The following is a 21,427-nucleotide window of genomic DNA, read 5'->3' on the forward strand; positions in this document are numbered from 1 at the left end:
TACCCGAAAAACATAAGCATAAGCTATATATATATGGTCTTACATGAATAACCAAGACATGAAAAACTAACTCTTACACAAATAAATGATTAATTATAATATACATACACAAGATAAATAATTTAAGTATATGTAAAACTCATGTTGTCATTATATATGTTGCATGGTGATAATGGTTATATGGGATAAACTAAAGTGATAATGGTTATATGGGATAAACTAAAGAAAAAACACAAATACCCTAACTAAATAACTAATATTGACTAGAATATTAAAAAAACAACAAAAACTGGGTATGGTGAGGCTTGAACCTGCAACCTCTCAAAGAAAAAACAAGGGACTTTCCACTAGACTAGTTCAACCTTAATAGTATGGGTTCCAAGTATTAATTTTTATGGGGTCCTTACAAAATTTAATATATCGTCTCTAAGTATTTTTTAAAAAACATTGGTGTCCCTGGACCCCGATGGGAACTATGTGGGTCCGCCCCTGACTATACTGACCAAATCAAATTGAGCTTAATTATTATTATTATTATATATATATATATATATATATATATTGTTGTCTTTAACCAGATTTGTTTGACGTGGTATTAAAATGTTTTATAAATTGGTTTATATTGGCTAATAATATCGGTTAAACTGGATGCCACGCAAGTGGTCAGTACAGTTTGTAATTTAAACTACCGATATTACCGATAATAGTATAATACCGGTTTATACCGTCATGCCGGTTTAAGCCCACTGTAAATTTTATTGTTTAGACTTTAGACCAAAGACTTTTAGCGGCACGTAGCAATTAACCCAGTGGGCTTCCCTATTTCATTGAAACGATCAATTTAATATCATTGAATTGTGCGGTACAACCGGTTGAGATATTGTGAGCCCAACCTGATAAGGTTCAAAATCAGCATTATTGTTAAGAAGGCAACAAATTAAACGAGGTTCTTGTTTACAAATTTATTATGAACAATACACGCTTCAATACAAAATCAACATTAAGGATTTGACCTATATATACAATCCATGAGACAGTTACCATGAGTTTCATGAACAAAACGTACCTGTGTTTTGTTGAGCGCCCCTCTTAATGTTCTAATGCGAAAACATCAAAGACAAGTATGGAAAAATATCGTTCGTTAGACCTCTAATCTAAATTAGTACAACTAACCACGCACGGGGGTGTTAATTCTAAACAGGACTATTTACATCGACCACGTCTGCTATAGCTAATGATCGTGAAAGAACGAAGGCACGCTAGAGGTATAACCATATATTTGTGGAGCAATTTAAAGAAATTAATTTTGCATCTTTTTTTGAAGTTGATCAAGGAAAGTAAAAATGTTGGGGATCTTAAAATGCGGGTAACGTTTTGGAAAATATAGGTACAAAAATAGACAACATATGTGAATATGTGTACAAAACATAGTATCGTTTGTCACTCTAATCTGCATTCTACAATACTCTCATATAATGTGTAGTGGTATAAAAGATTTAATATTTATCACACTTTAATCTACAATACGTGCTTCATCTTATATTCTTTTTTACTTCTCAAAAGTGTCATTATTTAATCTACAATACCCCCCCCCCCCTCCCCGACCCTCGCGTAGCTGATTCTTGTGTTGTTAGATTTCATAAATTCATAAATCTTGCTCGGCTTTCTGCCCTTGTGATTATTACTTTTCTTCTGTTGCTGCTCTTGGTGGTTGTTCTTGTTGGAACCGTAATTGTAAATTTGATTATTATATGCTGTTCGGGTCGTGTGTTTGCTAAAGTAGATTAAAAGTTAAAAATGCGTCAAAATTCAACTGCGTTTAGCATCTAAAGCTCAAGACATGATAAATAAACACGCTCAAACCAAATTGCACCAATAAAAATTTGAAAAGTGCTTATTGCTTATCTGCTTCTTGAATCATCTAATATATTTACCACCATCAATTTTCTTTGGTGTTCATGTTGAAATTTTACCAGCAGCAGCTGACGCCAACTTGTATAATTTTCATTAAAGGAAAAAATAATGTTTCACACTTTGTGAGCAACCAGATGAGGGCCCAAAAGGCCCAGATGGTCATATGTTTTCAATTAATGTTGTCGTTTGCACTTTTTATTCGACATATATTTTCAACCAATGCTACAGAGTTACTGACCAAGTCAAATAGATCTTAATATTATATTGTTGTCTTTAACGTGACTTTTTTGACGTGGTGTTAAGAAAGCCACACACCAAATATCATCGAACTAGAGTTAAACGAGGTTTTGTTTAAAATTTTATTGTGAAAAATGCAAGTTTCCAATACAAAATTATTGTTAATGGGCTGCTAAGTGGGCTTCCTCTCTCAGCCCAATATGAATCTGTCATTTGAATATCGGTTGTACAAAGTTTGTAGGCTAGGCACATTAGTCACTTTGAATATTGTGTATCCTGCTACAAATTATATTTAGAATGTATAAATATTCGTATTAATTTTGAAATTATATTTTGTATCGCCAATAATAAAATTCATTTCTTGTTATTTGATTTGAAGTTTTTCACATCTACATATATTCTAATAAAGTAAAATAATTGAGGACACGTGTCAGTTTGTGGTTAATTCTTACAATTTTTTTCCTCCAAAACTAAAATATGTCATAGATCAATAAATATTCACTTTCCCTTTACACTTAATTTATATTATATGTATAACATGATTAAATTATTCACTTTTATTTAAACTCTTTTTATATTATATCTATACACTTTTATAAAAATAAATATTTACTTATTATACTACTATACATTCTTAGAAATATATTTCACAATTTACTTGGTGAAATCCAAAAATCAACAAAAAACCGTGTTTGTTAAATATTGAAAAGAATATAGTTTTAAATGTTGTCATTAACATATTATACTATGTATATTGTTGAATGTTGTAAATAAGAAAATAAAATAAAAACTCTAATATGCTTTCAATTTACGAAGTAAATTTTTCATTATTAAATTATAAATATATGCATATAAGTTGATTATTTTTTAAAAATAAATCCATTTATCTATTGGTTTTTTTATAGAATGTCATATAAATTTATAAATTATAAATATATGAATTAAATCTATCTATTTATTTTTTCGGTTAATTTAGTAAAATATACATATATGTGTTAGATTTTAAGGATAACACATACATATATGTGTTAATTTAGTAAAATATACATATATGTGTTAAATTCAAATATGATAAAGTTTATCAAATTTAGTTTCTTGGGTTTTTTTTATCAATGATTGCTTCGAGTTTTTTCTGGAACTTAAATTTGAATTACAAGTTAAAAGTCGGCAAATAGATCGTTTGATACAAATTAACTACATTTGCACAAATTTGTTATAGGTAAAAAAGGGTAGTTTAAATATTTTTAAAAATTTGAGAATGCAAATAGATATATCGTTAAACATGTTACGGGTTCAAAGTTTTGACTTGTATGTAAACCAAAGGAAAGTTAAATATTTTATATGATTAGGTTTCAAATTTATTTTTAAGGACATTTTTGAAAATAGTCAAAAGATTCACGATTTTGCACATTTAGTATTTTTCCATGACTATTAAAATTTAAGAATAAATGACACGCACTTCCGATATGCCACCTCCAGGCTTATCAATGCTTCTAAATTTTATCAAATTAAAAACATTTATGTCAGCATTGATTTTTCCTTGAATAGTGATCAGAATGTTGTATGTGAAGTATGTCGTACAAAATTATGTTCAATGGAAGCAAAACATTCACAAAATTGACTGGGTTAACCTTTTTTTTTGTCAATTGACAAAGTCGAGAAGTCCCTTAAACTTATCAAAATATTTTTCATGGTGTAGCTCAAAACTATTATTATATGAGAAGTATTCTTCGAAATTGGTTCATAACCAAATTTCTTTCATACCGAGAATAAATTTCAATAGATAAAGTGTTCTTGGGTATGTTTTTGCATGTGCATTATTTTTTTTATTAAGTTCATTTTGTTTTGGAAAAAATCATTTTGTGATATAAATAAAATCAATTTATGTATAATGATACAAATATAAATGTAATGCATTTTTCTATATACATTATGTATTACGTTATTTTTAATTTAATTAATTGGATTATCCCGTGTTTTACACGGGCTCTAAAGCCAGTTTACATTATATTACAGCTAGTTTTTGTTCTAAATCACAAACAAACGTCCTATATGGTTTAAAAATATTTAGTCTGACCAACCCATACAACCTATTATCGGTTAGCCATTAGCCATTATTGTATTTTATTTTATTACTATATTTTTGCTATTTTTACTATTATAATGTTAACGTCGTTGATATACATCTATTTATACATCTCGAATCCCTTGTAAAGTTATGTTTATTTAATGTTTTAAGTTCGTTTAAGTTCGAGTTTGGTTTATCTTTTATTATTTAATGTTTTGAGTCAAGTTTTATATATTTATCGTGTTTTAACTCTTTTGGTATCTTGCATGATTAAATTTAATTCTTTCTATCATTTCATGTGGAGCTTATGTTCGTTTTGTTCGTCAAACGGTTACGTGATTGCTTCACTAATGTTTTGTTATGTTTTCATATATATGGTGGCTTGGAGAAGAAAGGGAAGCAAGTTCTAGAAGTTTCTTTTCGTTAGTTGGAGTTCAAGAATGAATATTATCAAGATTTAACAAGAATAATAAAGAAATAATAAAAAAAAATCCGGATCTCCTAAAAAAGCAAGCCTCGCCGCGCTAAGGCAGAAGGCAATATGCCTTCGCGGGGCGCCTAGGCCTTCTGGTCAGCCATCTTTGCAAGTCCAAGCCCGTTACTCGCTTATATAAACATCTCTTGCAAACCTAGCCGAGTTGAACAACAATTGGAGCCGATTTTCCAAGGGTTTGTGAAGGTTTTGAGGCTAGGAATCAAGGAGGATCATCAAGCTTTCATCCGAATGTTCAAGGATCAATCGCAAAGGGTTTTATCGCTCTAATTTTTGTTCCTTGTTCATTACTTATCATGTCTTTCCTCTTTGTTTTTAATACTTGTTTAGGATTGTTTTCAATAATGATTCTAGGCTAGACTTCATGTCTACCTAGGTTTGATGAACATGTTTGAGAATTGATTCTTGCTTTGGACTAATGATTTGATTATGGTTTCATTATATTGATAGTAAAAGACTTGTTTTTGCTTTTATGATGCATATGAATGTTTATTATCTTGATTGATTGTTAAGTATAGCTTCATATAGATCTTATATCTTTTGATTGTGTTCTTTAGATTTAGGGTTTATGCTTAATCATTACTTGGTGTTTTGATTATTGTGATTGAATGAGCCCATTAGATCATAGAAGCTAGTTGATAGTTGGTTAGGATTTTGAATGTTCTGCTAAATTCCAATAGCTGTAAGGTGAGGAGTTGTTCATGTTTCTTGGTCAATTGCATGCTAGGATAGATAGTGACAATATTCTTGCTCAGTGTGTTGATCCTTGTTCATGATGTCGTGTTTAGCCTATCAAGTTATCTAGAGTTTAGTGTTTCGTTAGATTATTTGCTTTAGATACTATTAATTAACCCTATTTGATAACAGTGAGGAAGTCAATATAGCTGATTGCTTAATAATCTAATATTCATTCTTTGGGATTTCGTTTGATTCAGTCAATGGTCCTTAGGGTTTGTTAGATGAATATGTTTAGAAATCAGTTTTCATACCATGTTATTTGTCCATTGCTTGATGGTTGTTGATACATGGGATTCTTACCTAGGTAGATTCCTTCTCTGATTGGTTTCGATCTCGTTATTAATTGCTTGTTTTCTCGTTTACTTGTTTATTTACTTTCTTAGTTTAATTTTAGTTTAAAAACCCCCTTTAAACATTAATAATAAATAGTCGTGTCGTAAGTTGAGTCTAGTTAGTTAATTAACGTAATTTATAGAGTCCTGTGGGTTCGATATTCCGGACTTACTTAGCTTTAGTACAATTGACCGGTTTACTTGCCGGTGTTTTGTGTAGTTGAGTCTTAAGTCTAGTTTTTATTACTTGTTTAGTTTAGTTAATATTTAATTGACTGTTTTTAGAACATCAGTCGTTTGAAAAATTAGCTTATAAATTTCATTACTTGTTAAGGCCTACGAGGTTTTTTATTTCAGCTCGGTCGAGGTATATAAATTCTCGGAGACGGCCCTGACCATTTCATCCATAATGAGACGTAAACATGCACCACTTGGAGGAACTCCGCCTTATCATAACATCTTGGTACCATTGGGCTACAAACCATTTGATAAATAATGTTGTTATTTGCATGAAAATAACAATTTATGTTATTTTTACTCTAGCCATGGCACTTTCAGATTGAAGTTATTTGGTGGTAATCCAAATATTTAGTTGGTTGAAACTGTAACAACTCGGGTTGGGGTGTGACAGAAACTGAGACATGACAAGATCGTAGTATGACAAATTGATTGAGGAATTGTATTACAGGGAACGGATCCATAAACTATCATTGGCAGTTACCCATTTGAATTAGGGTTTCTCTAGAACTAGTGCCCATTTGACATATAATTTAATGTGCAACATAATCTGAAAAATTCATTATTTATTGAATTTTAAGCTTAATAATTATTGTGACCCTAGCCTCGCTACCGAGGGCACTACCCCTGGATCCTTGCGCCATTTTGGAACCCCTATTGGTTAGGGACTTCTTCCCTGATATCATAATAAACCCAAACACGCGTCTACCCTTGCACCTCCTAGTTTGTTTGCTGAATGTTATGCTTCACACTCGTGACACACAAAGTCAATTCATTTACATTAAAATATATAACAAAATCGAAATAAGACAGCAAGCTAGAGTATATCATTCATCATACGAACATTTCTAATAAGGGTTCGTGGTCACTTTTTTAATATTGATAAATTGTGGTGATCTATATCATATTATATAATATCGTCTAGAGAGGTGCTGAGAGCGCTCACATTCCATTCTTCGTCTCTCTTTCTCTCTCTCTCTCTCTCTCTATATATATATATATATATATAAACTCATCATTTTTCTCTAAAATTCATTTGTATTCTAAAAACATCTCACGTTCCACTCTATTTTTTTTATTTAAGATTATACTCACAAATATATATTTTATCATTTTACCTCTTTTCTACCCACTCACATAATTATATATAATGATAACAGTACTCTTCTAGAAATAAAGAGTTTACTATTACTCTCTACTACATATGTTGAAGTATGAAACATGAGACGTGAAAGCCACAAATAAAAAAAACTACATTTTTTCTCATAATTTAGAGATTAAGGATAATATAATATGTGGAATGTGAATGCTCTTATTGATGAAAAACAATTGGTTGAAGAGGAAGAGTGGGTGCACACATGATTTGTTAACACTAACCTCGAGTCAATTACATTGTCTTGCTTGTGTGGTGACCTTTCCTTTACTTTTCGTTAGAGATTTAAAAGGTGAAGTTTGTAATAGTTTCTCGAAGCAAATTTGATATTTGTTACATGGCCTCTTACGACTATCTTTGTGCGAAGCTCCTTTTTAACCCTTGAACATATGTCAACCAACAACACTCGTGAGTTATGTCATAGAGGATGGACGCTTCCTTTGAGACTATTGTTGAGAACGAGTAAAATTTGGCTATAAATAGGTTTTCAGGGATATCACAAACTAGTTTATAGTTTAGTAGAGTGAGAATGTGATAGGTTTTTAGCGTAGTTAATGCAACATCTATTGAGTATAAGAGTGAATATCCATACCATGTGTACCTGATTTGGTCTTAAATGCTAACCATCATGGTTACGTATCATATACTCGTCATTCACATCTAGGCTAAAGGCTTAACAAGAATCCTTCGTCACAACATTCGTCCATTGGTCGTAACATGTCTTTTAGGGACCGTTTTCATTAAATGCTAGTCCTATTATGGGATATGCGTTCTTCTGTTCTTCAAAATTCCACTAGCGTCAGATCAATAAGTTTATCATGTCAGATCTCGGTGGATGTCATATCTAACTGTTTTCGTAACCAACGTACTATCATTTGTCACAAAGTACATGACCCTGTTACTCCGTGTGTCACCCATTCATTTATCACACACACTCCACAAAAAGTCAAATGAGTGAAGATGAACCAATATGTTATTTGAAGGTGATACGTACCATGGTAATTACAATTAGACGTACCATATATAAATTTTAAATTATGTATATAAATAGTTAAATATCGGTTGTCGCGCTGCCACACTACCGATATTTAATGTTTAATGCTTTATATATGTAAACTATTTGTTTTTTTTTGTTTTAGTTCTGAGACCGAAACAAACATAATGAAACCGATCAAATTAACGTCAACTCCTCGCTGCGATGCCCAGATTATCAAACGACCGGGGTATCGTAACGAGCGTAACCAACACCTGAGAAATTCACATCGACTAGCTATCGCAACAATTGGGTTTTTACCGATTTACAGCACATACTAACCGAATGTATGTTAACGTACCACCACGACATGATAGATATAAAACTAGTATATAATTTAACCAATCTATTAAAGTAAAACATTTTTTCTACATGCCCTTCAAATATGTCATCCACATGGGATATCAACTAATCAATTTCCATTTATACATATTCCACCTAATTAACTATTCTTTTAATTATCATTCCTTCAGTGTAATAATTTTTATGTTAAATTGATTTTTTTTATATAACAATTAATGCATTTATTACTATTTAATATTTATTATTTACCTCAATTAAATCAATTATGACTTTCTTAAAAATTATATTACTAACGGATTCTAATTACCTTAGTTAAGTTATTACCTAACCGATTTTTTTTTTGATAAATTGGCTGAATTTTTTTTACAGAGATATTATGGATTTACGGTTCTAAAGTGTCTGGTACAAATTGACTATATTTGGGCATAAAATTGGAGTGTAGTTAAAAAAATTATAGCAATTTGATACAATTTAGGTTAAAGGATACAATGTTATCAAATAGTTCATAATATTTCACTAATAATTTGCCGATACACTATTTTTAATGTTATCTCCAAGTTTCTCTTTGACTTTTTTTTTAATACAGTTGTGATTAACCCGTAATGGACAAAACCAATCCGCTAACAGTCGGTAAACGACATAACCAATTGTGTTGTGACTAAGGTTGTATCTCTATACGTGAGTGAGTAAACTTGACCAATTTCAACTAAAAGATGGCCATGATTATAATATATATATGTGTGTAAGATTTAACCTTTTGCTTTGCATGACTCTCAATAACAAATGCAAAAGCTACAACGTTAAATACAAGTTTATATATAGAAACAAAGATAAATTTATTATTTATGTTTTCTTAGTTTTTATGTTAATTTAAACAGGCGGATCAGACTCATATTTAGTTCAGGTCAATGGTTTTTTAGTAAAGTTAGTTCGGCTTGAAACAGGTTATGAACGGAAAGTATTCGGTTCGAAACATGTTGTTTTAAAAGAATATCAAAATGGTTCGGTCAAAACATTTGTGTCAAAAAGGGTAATGATTCGAATGAATTCGGGTCGAAACGTGTTGTTTTAAATAACAATATATCTAACTTAAAAATAAAATTCATTATTCATGTATTTTTAGTTTTATATTAATTCAAAATAGACGGGTCAGGTTCGTGTCTGGTTCAAAACAAGTTTAGGTTAATGTGTTTTTTGAGCATAATAAGTTCGGGTCAATACAAGTTGTTTTAAAAGAGCATCAAATTAGTTCGGATCAAAAGGGGAGGGTAACGGAAATAAATTCTAGCCCGTGCCGGCCCGTGTAACACACAGGTTACCAAACTAGTATAACTTAAAAAAAAAACTAAAATAAATTCTAAAGATGCGTGTAAAGCAGTCCGAATTAAATTCATCCACCGCCACAATACGTCTCTCTTCAAAACCGGACTTGAAAAGAGGAATAAATTATGCTTTAACAAGTGTCATTGAGGTACACAATTTCACCCATCCGTCACTCCAACATTGAAAATAATAATAATAACAATAATAATAATAATAATAATAATAATAATAATAATAATAAAGCTTATCAACTCTCTCTCTCTCTCTTGACATTTTCTAGACGCATAGAAAGAACGAAAGAAAGAAAGAAGCTTCAGGTTAAAGTTTACCTTCTTCTTCTTCTTCTTCTTCTTCTTATTATTATTAATATTAATAATAATATTATTATTATTAATCACAAACCCTAATTTTCAACCAACCAGTGTTGAATGCCTTCTCCTCCTCCTTCTCACAATTGATGCGTTTGTGGAATTGAATCGATTAATATTGATATTAATAATTGATTGATGCCGCCGGAGACGTTGCCGATTGACCGGAAGCCGTCCTCTTCGGAGCCTGTGGAGGTTGCTGTTCCGCCAAGATGGAGAGACTCGCCTACTACGCCGTCCTCTCACTATAATAATAATAATAATAACCGTGGATCTCTGTCGGCCTATCGTTGGGGCGGCGGTGGCGCTGCTGGTTATGACTTTCGCCGCCCGTTTTCTGGTTAGTTTATGAGTTACTTTTTTTATTAATTAATTTGTTTTTTTTCAATGTATCTAGGGTTTGGAAATTAGGAGTCTGGTTGATTTGAGATTAAGTGCTGATGACAGATCTTAGTTATTAAGCCTATAATCTATTAAATCTATACTTATACGATTTTTTTTAATTTTTCTGTATTTTTGCCCTAATTTTTATAATACAATTAGGGCTAGATCTGAGAGGATAAGTTTTGATGACTGGTATGTACTTCATCACAGGCTAGTAATTGTATAGATCTGGTGATTTTTATTGATTTTGATAGGGGTGTGCGTGGTGCGGTTTGGTGTGGTTTTGGGCTAAAACCGAATCGAAAACCAAAGTTTCAGTTATATTGTTTTTTAAAACTGTTTGGTTTTGGGATTTTTGGTTTTCGGATTGAATTTTGGTTTGGATTCAGGTTTTTTGGTAGTTTTAGGGCCAGATAAATTTATTGACCGGTATGCACTTTGTTACAGGCTAGTAAATGTATAGATCTGATGGCTTCTATTGATTTTGAGTGGATGAGATATTGAGATATGGATTTGGGAGGGAGCATGTTTGTTTTGTAGATATATACTGTCATGACCTAGGGTTGTTTTATATTTGCAATTTTTCATTACTTGATTTGGTAAAATTTTGTTTTGTTTTTGGTTGTTTTTTTGTAGGTCATGGTAAGCCAGGGTTACCGGTGTCAGTGGACTCTGGGAATCAGAAAGATCTGAATAGAGGAAGCTTTAGGGCGATGAGTGCATCACCGAACGGTAATTCTCATCCTCAATCAGACTTTGTAAATCCTTGGGATCAAGTTCAGTTGAATGACCAACATGCTAAGAGCAGTGGTGATGGAGTCAGTGCGACAGGCGACCAGCGGCTCGAGAAGGCGGTTTCTTTGGGGTCTTCACTTGATTGGAAGCCTATTAAGTGGATGCGTTCTGGGAGCTTGTCTTCTAGAGGTTATGGATTCAGTCATTTAAGTAGTTGTAAGGTTGTCGGGGTGGACCCTCTTGATACCAAGATGGAGGCTCAACCGGGTGCTGCTGCTCTTATTCAGTCACCTTCTGGGGATGCTTCTACTTGTGTGACACCAAATACTCCTGATGATGCTAACTCTCGCAAAAAGGCTCGTCTGGGATGGGGGGAGGGCTTGGCTAAGTATGAGAAAAAGAAGGTTGAACCTGATGATATTGTTGATAAAGAGAATGGATCCAGAAATGGAATTGTTAATGGTGTCTGTAGCTCGGAGTCTTTGCTTCCTAGCTCTAGTATTCCTGGTAAAAGCCCAAGTCTTACTGGTAACTCAGAAAGTGCATCTCTTGTCACGTCTTGCTCGGTTGCTTGCAGTTTGTCTCCAGGTAACCTATATGCCTCTATAGTTTTCAGTTTTTATGTTTTTTTTGCATAACATAATGTGCTTACACATTGCTTATGTTTGTTGCCGAGGTTTACGGTGAAAGGCTGTTCTTAATTGCTCATGTTTGTTAAGACTGTGTGTTTTTTATGGGAAAAACAGGAAACACTGAAATAAGTTTCTTTAGGTCGCTCATTGAACTGAATTTTGCTTTCTTTAATTATCAATTCTTCATTGTTACTATCTGTGCCCTGCTAGAAATGTTTTTGTTTAATTGGCCCACAACACGGGGAGTAGTATAGTACTAGTACTTTTACTTCCAAGGCTTTTTGGGCATGCTCATTCTATACTAAACCAATTGGGTTTGGCTGAGAATGAAGCAAAGGATTTATAAATTGTTGCTTGCACATATGGTTTTTACAATCCGGTTATCTAAAAGATTTTTAACACTCTTTTTAAATGCATTAATTACAATTTAGGATTACAGAAATCATTATTGGAGGATCTCACACACATCTAAAAGATAGTAGTTTGTCCTTTTAAAATAATGAGTTCAATTTAACCATATAATGCGGCAGATACAAGAAAGTAATGCTTAAGCGGTGATAATGCGTTATAAGGAAATTGGTTTTGTTTGTCATTGTTTATTGAACTGTTCTCACCAAAGCTGTAAAATTTATACTATTTGTGATCAGTTTTCGATAGTTTCTTAATATAAGTTTTCTGATACAAAATTAATAATGTTAAATTGTTGATAAATAAACACAGTTTTTTTGTGTGTTAAATATCTATGTTGTGTTTTTTCGTTATTAGGTAAGGTAAGGTTGATCTAAAGCTTTGTTTGCTACTTGTGGCATGACAGGTCTAGAGGAGAAGACATCTATCGTGGCAATTCAAGTGGATAATGATAGTTGTAATCCTGGTGTTTCCTTGTCTCAAAATCACACACTTGGATTACCATTTAATTTGGAGAATTTTGACATTGCTGAAGACGTTAACTTGAGCTCTTTACTTGATGATCTGCTGCAGACTGATGCAACTATTGTTCCAAGTTCTGGCTTTGCTATGGACAAGTTGCAGGTATGGAAAGCAGATATTTCAAGGATAATTGAAATCGCAGAATCTGAAATTGATTCTCTTGAGCATGAGTTGAAGTCATTGATACCCGAGGCAGATCCATGTCCTGTTTCGCTTGCTTCTAGTTTTGTTTTAAAACATTGCAACAAGAATACTGTGGATTTAAGAAATACATCCTCAGTAGATATTGCTATGAAAAAAGCTGATGCCTTTCCAGAAGAGCATAGGGATGATGCTGCTTGCTTGGATAAAAGATCTGAGAAAGCCGAATGTTCTAAAGATCTTGTTTGCAGGGATGGTAGTCAGGTCTCAACAGGAAGTCCATGTACAGGTTCTGTTGGTAGTGCTGTATATTTAGGTAGAGATGATAAGTTATATGATTCAATATTGGCCACAAACAAAGTTGTAGCAAGTAGACAATCTGATGAGCTTAGTAAGTTATTACCAACAACAAATCTGTGTACAGATATAGTGAGATCTACGGACGATTCACTGATTAAGAAAAAAATTTCTATGAGGAAACGTTTTTTGAAGTTCAAAGAAAGGGTCATCACTCTTAAGTTTAGGGCATTTCAGTACTCCTGGAAGGAAAGTCTTCGTTTGCTTTCTGTAAGATCTGGTGCAAAGTCACATAAGAAGTTTGAAACAAGCTCTCGTTTGGGATATGCTGATTCTCAAAAGCACCGTGCTTTTAGCCATTCTCGATCATCTACTCCTGGTAAGTAATGGTTAATTTTTAATATGTTTTTTGTGTCAATCATTACAGTGGAACTGAGTTTTACGTTTTGATAAAATCGATATATAGCTTTTAATATTATTTAGCATGAAGAGACATAGCATAAAATTAGAACATGAAATTTTCTTTGCCAATCTTTATATCATATCTTGATATAAGCAGTTATCTGTGTAGACCATTTTTATTTTATTTACCTTTTTGCCTGTTGGATCTCTTGCACTGTATCTGGTTTTATGTACTGTCTTTCTTGCTATTTGTGAACTAAAGCTAAATGTATTTTTGTAGCTACTTGATATGGCTGATACATAGTAAGCGTGTCAATGAGTTAGCTGTCTTTTGCACGGGAACCCCTTGGGATATTTTTTATTTATGAACTTGATATTTTCTGGGTGTTTGTTTGTCATTAGGTTTTGCTTTGTTGTGCTTTGATATCATATTAGGTTTTGCGAGTTCTAAAGTTTTACTTTCTTATATAGGTGGATGTTCGCGTCTGGTACCAACTGAAGAGGTAGTTGAATATGTGAACAAGCTGCTTTTAGATTCACGTGCTAAGATTCAAAGGAATGAACAGAAGATGCCAACTTTTATATTAGACAAGAGGGATCGAATGAGCTCCAAGTTCATTTCAGATAACGGTTTAGTGGAAAACCCTGTTGATGTTGAAAAGGAAAGGGCTGTTTTCAATTCCTGGACTGAAGAAGATAAGCAAATGTTCTTAGATCAGTATGCTTTGTTTGGTAAAAATTTCAGAAAGATTGCATCTTTTTTTCAACACAAAACAGTCGCTGATTGTGTTGAGTATTACTACAAAAATCACAAGACTGAGAGCTTCCAAAATATAAAGAAGAATTCAAAATTTGCAAAGGGGAAGTCTTGTGTTATTAATGCTAACAGTACATACTTGGTGACACATGGGAAAAGACCAAACCGAGAAACGGGGGCCACTTCTCTTGACATGCTTGGTGCTGCTTCAGCAATGGTAGCTAATGTGAACGAACGATCAAACGACTTTGCTATTTATTGTAACGAGCAGGAGACGGTTGCAGCTGATGTGTTAGCTGGGATATGTGGGTCTATATCATCAGAAGCTTTGGGCTCCTGCATCACCAGCTCAGTTGACCACCAGAAACTAGGTCGTTCTTCACTAAATGATGATGATGAGGAGACTTGTTCAGATGACAGTTGCGGGGAAGATATGAATTCGTCTATTTGGACAGATGAAGAGAGGACTAGTTTCATAAATGCAGTTAAAACTTATGGTAAGGATTTTTCCATGATCTCACGATGCATGGGGACAAGATCTAGTGATCAGTGCAGGGTGTTCTTTAGCAAGGTTAAAAAATGTTTTGGGTTGGATGTGACGAATCTTGGGGTTGGTAGTGAAGGTACAACGGGAGCCAATCAAGGTGGTGGTGATCAAGATGATGCTTGCATGGTGGACAGTGGTTCTGGTATCTCTAATGAGAAGTCATCAATGGAGTGTAAAATAGATGCTGAAGACCTGCACTCATCAGATTCTCGAGAAGAGCATGTTGAGTCTGACCAAAATGTGGCCCCCATTTGTAGAGAACCCGAGCTTGGCGTGGAGGATAAGGTTGGGGGTAATTTGGAAGGAGCTGCTGACAGTGAAGCTGCCAGCCTGGAATCACCACAAAACACGTGTTCTGATTCTGCATCAGGTGCCAAAGGTGAAGAACCTGAAACAGTTGCCAAAACAGTCGCCGCTGAGGATCCTAATTCTGCTTCTTTCTACTCAAGAGGTAGTAGTTTGGGTTTAACTACTAATCATGGAACCACTTTGGACTTGAATGCAGCTTCAGATAACGCTACTTGTCAGGAAACAAATAATGGTTTTGTCATGTCTAACCTGTTTCCCGAAGAGCCTATTCCTCCAAGGAAGACTGTTAGCAGCCAGGATGACGTGTCATCTAGACTCACTTTCAGGAAAAGTAGTCAAAGATCTTCAAGTATAGATGGTTATCAATTGAATCTTCACAAACGCTCTCTAAGCTCTAATGAACCACAAAGCAAACTCAAGTTGGACGAGAGTCTTTTACTGCCAATCGATGGGTGCATACAGATGGGCACCGATTTGACACATGTGTCGCAACAACCGAGACGGAGTTCATCTCTTGAAAAGCCAAGTAAAAGCGGTGACGTGAAACTGTTTGGTCAGATTATAACTAATCGTTCATTGCCAAAGTCAAACAGCAGTACACAAGAGAACGAAAAACCCGATGCTGGTAAATCCTATAACTTGAAATTTGATTATAGTGATTTTCAGTTGAAAAGAAATCATGGGTTATGGGACGGGAACATAATACAAACCGGGTATCCTTCATTGCCAGGCTCCGCGGTTTTGCTGGCAAAATATCCTGCTGCTTTTAGCAACATTTCTTCGTTGCCAAAGCTGGATCAGCATCAGCATTCTTCTCTAGAAAATGGTAATGAACAACATAATAACATAAATGTTGTGTCTGGTTTTCAAACTAGAAAACTAACCAACAGTCGAGGTTCAAGTTACCATGCGTATGGTCAGTCTTGTACCGTAGATAAGTTGTTACCCGAGATGCCAAGAAGGAAAGAGTTTGAAACGTTGTCTACAACTGTAGGCGGTATGAATGTGATTGGTGGGGCTTGCAATGGAGTGTCAGACCCGGTGGCAGCTATAAGAATGCACTATGCGAAAACCGAACAGTACAAGAATGGCGGAACGGAGTCATGGAGAAGCAACGTTAGTGATATCGGGAGCAGATGAAACAGGTGGTGGTGACTTTGACCTTTTTCTTTTATCATCAATGTGTAATATATGTTTTGTTGTACTGAGTTGAGCAGTGGTAGAACATGATGGCTCTCTATACTGTTGCCGTCTCTTTTGATTTAGGTTGTTTTGTAATATTGGGAGCAGTTTTTTACTTTTATTTTTTTTGTTTTGTCAAATGAACAAAATAATTATGTCAAGTTAGGTAAGCCAGGCCAGATGTTTAATTTTATTTATCTTTCTTTTTTACAGCCTTAGCTTAAACCAGTGTATTTGATTGTTGTGATTTAAGCAATGAAAGTGATGGTTGTTTGATATTTTGAAAGTAAAGTAAAATCACAAAATATTTGTACTTTTCTGTTTTAACTTGTGATAAAATTTTAGTATTTATAAAATGGCATTTTCATGATTTGATATTTGGTGAACAATAATAAGTGACAAGTGGGGGTGTCACTATCTGTGACGTGGCCACGTGGGTGTGATTTATGATAATTGAAGTCAATAAGCAATAATGGTAGGTGGTAGGTGCAATTTCAACATCATGACAGCTTCCTGTATCTTTCCATTGTATTAAAAAGAATATGCTAATCAGTTGTCATATTTTCTAATCACAGATCTTAGCTGCCATACATTTTTGACTTATCAAGTCAAATGACTACCTTCTTAAATCCAAAGCTGGGCAGACATTAGTTTTGTTAGTTTATGAGCTATTTTTCTAGGTTCAACCGAAAACACGGTATAATTTCGAATACAGATCACATCATGCAAATGATCAAAAGTTTGGATCAAGATTCAATAATCTTGCCGGTTGAGTACATGGAAGCACAAACTTAGCTCCAGCGCAACAAAAAAGATTGAGAAAACGGAATCTCAAATATAATTTTAGTGTCGGAAAGTTGTAGGATTTAAACAGGGACCGAATCAGCATTGTTTTGAGTGATCTGCTTCCTCTCTGCTTGAAGTGATCTGCATAATGATTCGAGTTTTTCTTTTTGATTCTTGGTTTTCTCCAGTTGCTTCTTCATGTGCTCGCGCTGCTCACAAACAATAATTTATGTAAAGTTACCGATAACGACTGATAAATTTCTTTATTGTAAAACAACCAACAAAAGTTTAATTTAATTATTTGGACCCACTAACCTCTTCCACTAGTTGTACGAGAGTGTAGTCTGATTTTTCGGTCTTGCTCTTTAAAAAGGTATTCTGCTTTTTAAGATCCGTTATCGATTTTGTCATCTACAACCGCACATATATTAGTATACAAGAAATATGACGAGATTTAAGAACATAACGCGCATACCTTTCCCATTTCTTGCTTAAATGATTCAAAAACCTCGTTGCTCTTCACTAACGCATCCTGCAAAATAATATCTTGTTTGAGAGCCATAATTCAGCATCGATTACATAAAAAATAGATCGTATAGATATGCCTGCATAAGGTTAACCTGGAATTGCTGAAACTTTTCACCATCAGCGGTTAACTGTGAACGTAAAATTTCTCCGTTGTCAACAATTCTGACACTTGCTCTGCATACAACTTGATCTGTGACTGTTCCTTAACTAAATTTTCTTCATGTTGTTGGATCTTCAAATCTGCAATTTGGAGTTCTAGACTTTTCTGCTTCAACTGCAATTCATATATTCATTATGATAAACTTGCATAATTTCCACACATGTTCACATCATTAGTCTGCAATCTGGATATACAACTAAATTACCTGGTGAGCATGCTGTTGCTCAGCAAGCACGAGTTGACCTTCCTTTTGCTTCAGTTGGTTTCTTAACCTGTGAAACGATATGTTAAACTTCATTATATATAAACACTTTCTATATGTTAGAATAATTGATATGTTAAAATTCACATTTCATTTTCCTTCAGTTGAGTCAGACTGTCATCCCTTTGCTCCTCTAGCTTGTCGGTTACATCCTAAAACGCAGCAAAAAAAATAAAAAATAAATAAAAAAAACTAGTTGGATGCAACATGACACAAATAACCATGCAATAAAAAAGATACTATCAGCAGTAAGAATTACAGAAAAATAACGTTTTTTTTTTCTTATTTCAAAAAATTTAGAGCATACTATCTGATAACAAAGTAGATAACTTCATAGGATTTGTAAGTATAGATAAATGAGAGGCATGCATGCTCCCTTCACTTTAAAGATAGTCACTGAAAAGTCAAACGAGTCAACGTGGAGGTTAAAATTGCGTGAATTCGGACTTTTACAGAAAACAAACTGGTTTTTCTTAACTTTTATTTGGATTGTATAAAAAGAATCGAGTAACTGAAACAAAATGGTTGCACGTCAAAAAAACTTGTGTGCCAGCTTTTATTTGACAACTAGGGTTGACACTGAAAACTCAAGAGGTTACCTTATTTTCGGGGAAGAGGGAGTATGCATAATGCATGTGTCAATGTGTATGGATAAACAAGTTCTCTAAACAAGTTTCCTACATATACATGTTACATTTATATTGATACCTTTATTGCTTTCTGAAACTTGTCGGATAGGTCTAGTCTTAAGTTCTGACTTTCAGTTGATACTCTTTTGCATTCATCCTGCCAATGTGCCAAACAACAATAAAATAAGAAGCGTTTTCATCAAAGACACGCTTAAAGAACATAACAATAAATCACATAATACGATGCATAGTAACTTCGAAGGAATTGACCATTCAACAGCGTTAAAAACTAAATCAACAGAAACAAATTGTATATTTAGTTTATCTCAAATGAGTTATATGGTGTGAAATATGAATTGTTCATAACCAATCCTATTCCCATTATTAATACAACTAAAAGGGGTACAATTTTATAAAAAAAGAAGCTCGTTAGAATAACATTAGTCAGTCACAACTACAATATATTACGTGTAACGGGCTTTTCTAGAATAGATTTCGTGACATTGACATATATAAATACTGAAATAACCATCAAGTTATACCACAGAATTTGAGAACAAATGATATTAATGCGCACGCGTAATTAAAACATACCATTAACATCTTGTTTTGATGTTGTAGCTCCCTACACAACGACTCAAGTTTATCTCTCATAGAAATTGCTGTAAAAAGAAAGTATAATCACATTACAGTTAATAAAAAATATATACGCACCCGAGACTGCATAATCTAAATAATGTACGAACATATAAACACTGAATCACATGTTATCAGTATAAATAACGCACCTGCATCTCTTTCTGAAATAACTCTCTGGTAACTCAAAGTGAACTCCAAAAACTCCTGTTCCGTCTTAAACACACGCTTTCCACTTTTACGTTTCGTATCCTGAAACCAAACACAACTCTCTTAATCACAACCCGTCTATTAACTCAATAAACAAAACAGTCCACAATCCACATAATCAAAAGCACAAAGTTATTACTAAATACTTTTCTGCTTATTCCATCGCCCTCCGACACCAACATCCCTTGCACACGGTCCGTTAGCGTTTCCACTCGTCGCTCGGCTGCCGCAACATAAACGCAATTAAAGTTACCGTTACAAAACAAATAGTAATATTTCAAGAAAAGCAAATATTACATTGTTCTTGAAAGTCATCGACTAACAAATCGGGGCGCGAACCAACTTCGATTAACTTTTCCTCTTTATAATCAAGCATTGGACTTTCTCGACCCCGAGTCGAGGAACAACGGGTTAGCTGCTCCGCAGAGGTACTACTATCAACAAATCCATCAGGCAAAGAATCAGCTTCTGGCAGTTGGTTAACAACAGGGTTCTCCATTTTCACCTACAAGTCTATAACTAATTAATTAATTAATAATAATAATAATAATAAGCTACAGTCATAAACATAATCAGAGTCTCTAGACTGTCAAATTAATAAATTGAACCTAAATAAAAATGATCAAAATTGTCTAAAAAAACCCAAATTGAAAATGGAAAGAAAGGATTTTTACGTACCAGAAAATCGAAAGTAAAGGTTTGGGATCGATGGGCGTTTGCAGGTGTGAATTACGCTATAAGAATTAATATGACCTAGCCGTAGTTTCCACCACGACGACGGTGAAACACCTATTCTATTTTATTTTCTATTTTACATTTGAACTTTTTATTATTACACAAATATAAGTTTTATGATAGCAAATATGGTCATGTGATGATATCGGTATCGCAGTGAGATATCGGTGGAATATCGGTAATTTTTAAAAAAAAGTAAAATTCTTATATATAACAATTTAACACTAATCATTCAGAATAGTCTCATACCATTAACAAATTAGCTTTTTACAAATTGCAAAACACTAACAATCGTAGCAAGTAAGAATTGATTAAGACTTAAACACTAACATTGAACACTAAAAGTTGATAATTAAGACTTAAAACACTGATATTGGGAATATCGGTCCAATATCGTCGATATTATCGGTACCGATATTCTAATTTATATATCGCCAATGACCGATAACCGATATATCTGTGATATATCGGCGATATCGACTGCATAGTTCACGATCAAATAGAAATCATTCTTAGTATGAAAACAACTGAGAACTAATTTGCTCACTTATAAGTAGGTTTGTTTTTATAAGTGTTTGCCGTTAGTTTTTGTCCGTAATGTTGATTTTCGATTATGTGACGTTATAATTATTTGTTGATTTATATCTTGTTATTATTAGGTTTTTTTTCCTTATATTGATATATTTGTTGTTATTATTTTGTAGCTAATTTGAATTCTATTGTTGTTATTAGGGTTTTTTATTTGTTACTATAAAACATTGCTTATGTAGTTTGATAATGTTTCTTACGTTTTCATTTTTGGTAGATTTGTATTGTTTCATACATTCTCATGTTAAGATTATTTTGTCCATGAAGTGAAGTGAGAATTGCCTAGGTAGTAGGTACTTCGTATGGGGTGATCCAATGACAAAAGACCACCGTCAGCTGGTCAAATCCAGCCGTACGGGGCCCTTAATCGCTTTCAAG

General features: G+C 33.6%; 1 protein-coding gene and 1 pseudogene across 2 annotated transcripts; one reads left to right on the forward strand and one right to left on the reverse strand.

The window, feature by feature from the left end:
* Positions 1-10,255: 10,255 nt before the first annotated feature.
* On the forward strand, positions 10,256-16,757 carry LOC143554815 (uncharacterized). The gene is made up of 4 exons (XM_077044494.1): positions 10,256-10,539; positions 11,220-11,906; positions 12,765-13,697; positions 14,192-16,757. Exons 1-4 carry the CDS (start codon positions 10,338-10,340, stop codon positions 16,471-16,473), a joined length of 4,104 nt encoding a protein of 1,367 aa, XP_076900609.1. The 5' UTR covers positions 10,256-10,337; the 3' UTR covers positions 16,474-16,757.
* Positions 16,758-17,165: 408 nt separating this feature from the next.
* Positions 17,166-20,527, reverse strand: LOC143554806 (uncharacterized; annotated as a pseudogene). Its single transcript, XR_013139085.1, has 12 exons — positions 20,405-20,527; positions 20,024-20,239; positions 19,873-19,949; positions 19,669-19,768; positions 19,475-19,542; positions 18,960-19,037; positions 18,339-18,403; positions 18,195-18,261; positions 17,922-18,103; positions 17,777-17,833; positions 17,617-17,712; positions 17,166-17,510 (listed from the first exon to the last, which is right to left on the reverse strand). The product of XR_013139085.1 is annotated as an uncharacterized LOC143554806 (transcript).
* Between the last annotated feature and the right edge of the window lie 900 nt (positions 20,528-21,427).

The sequence above is a fragment of the Bidens hawaiensis genome, unplaced genomic scaffold, assembly GCF_021521415.1.
Source record: "Bidens hawaiensis isolate Kalapana, Puna unplaced genomic scaffold, B.hawaiensis_p1.1 tig00017855_1, whole genome shotgun sequence".
NCBI classification, from domain to species: Eukaryota; Viridiplantae; Streptophyta; class Magnoliopsida; order Asterales; family Asteraceae; genus Bidens; species Bidens hawaiensis.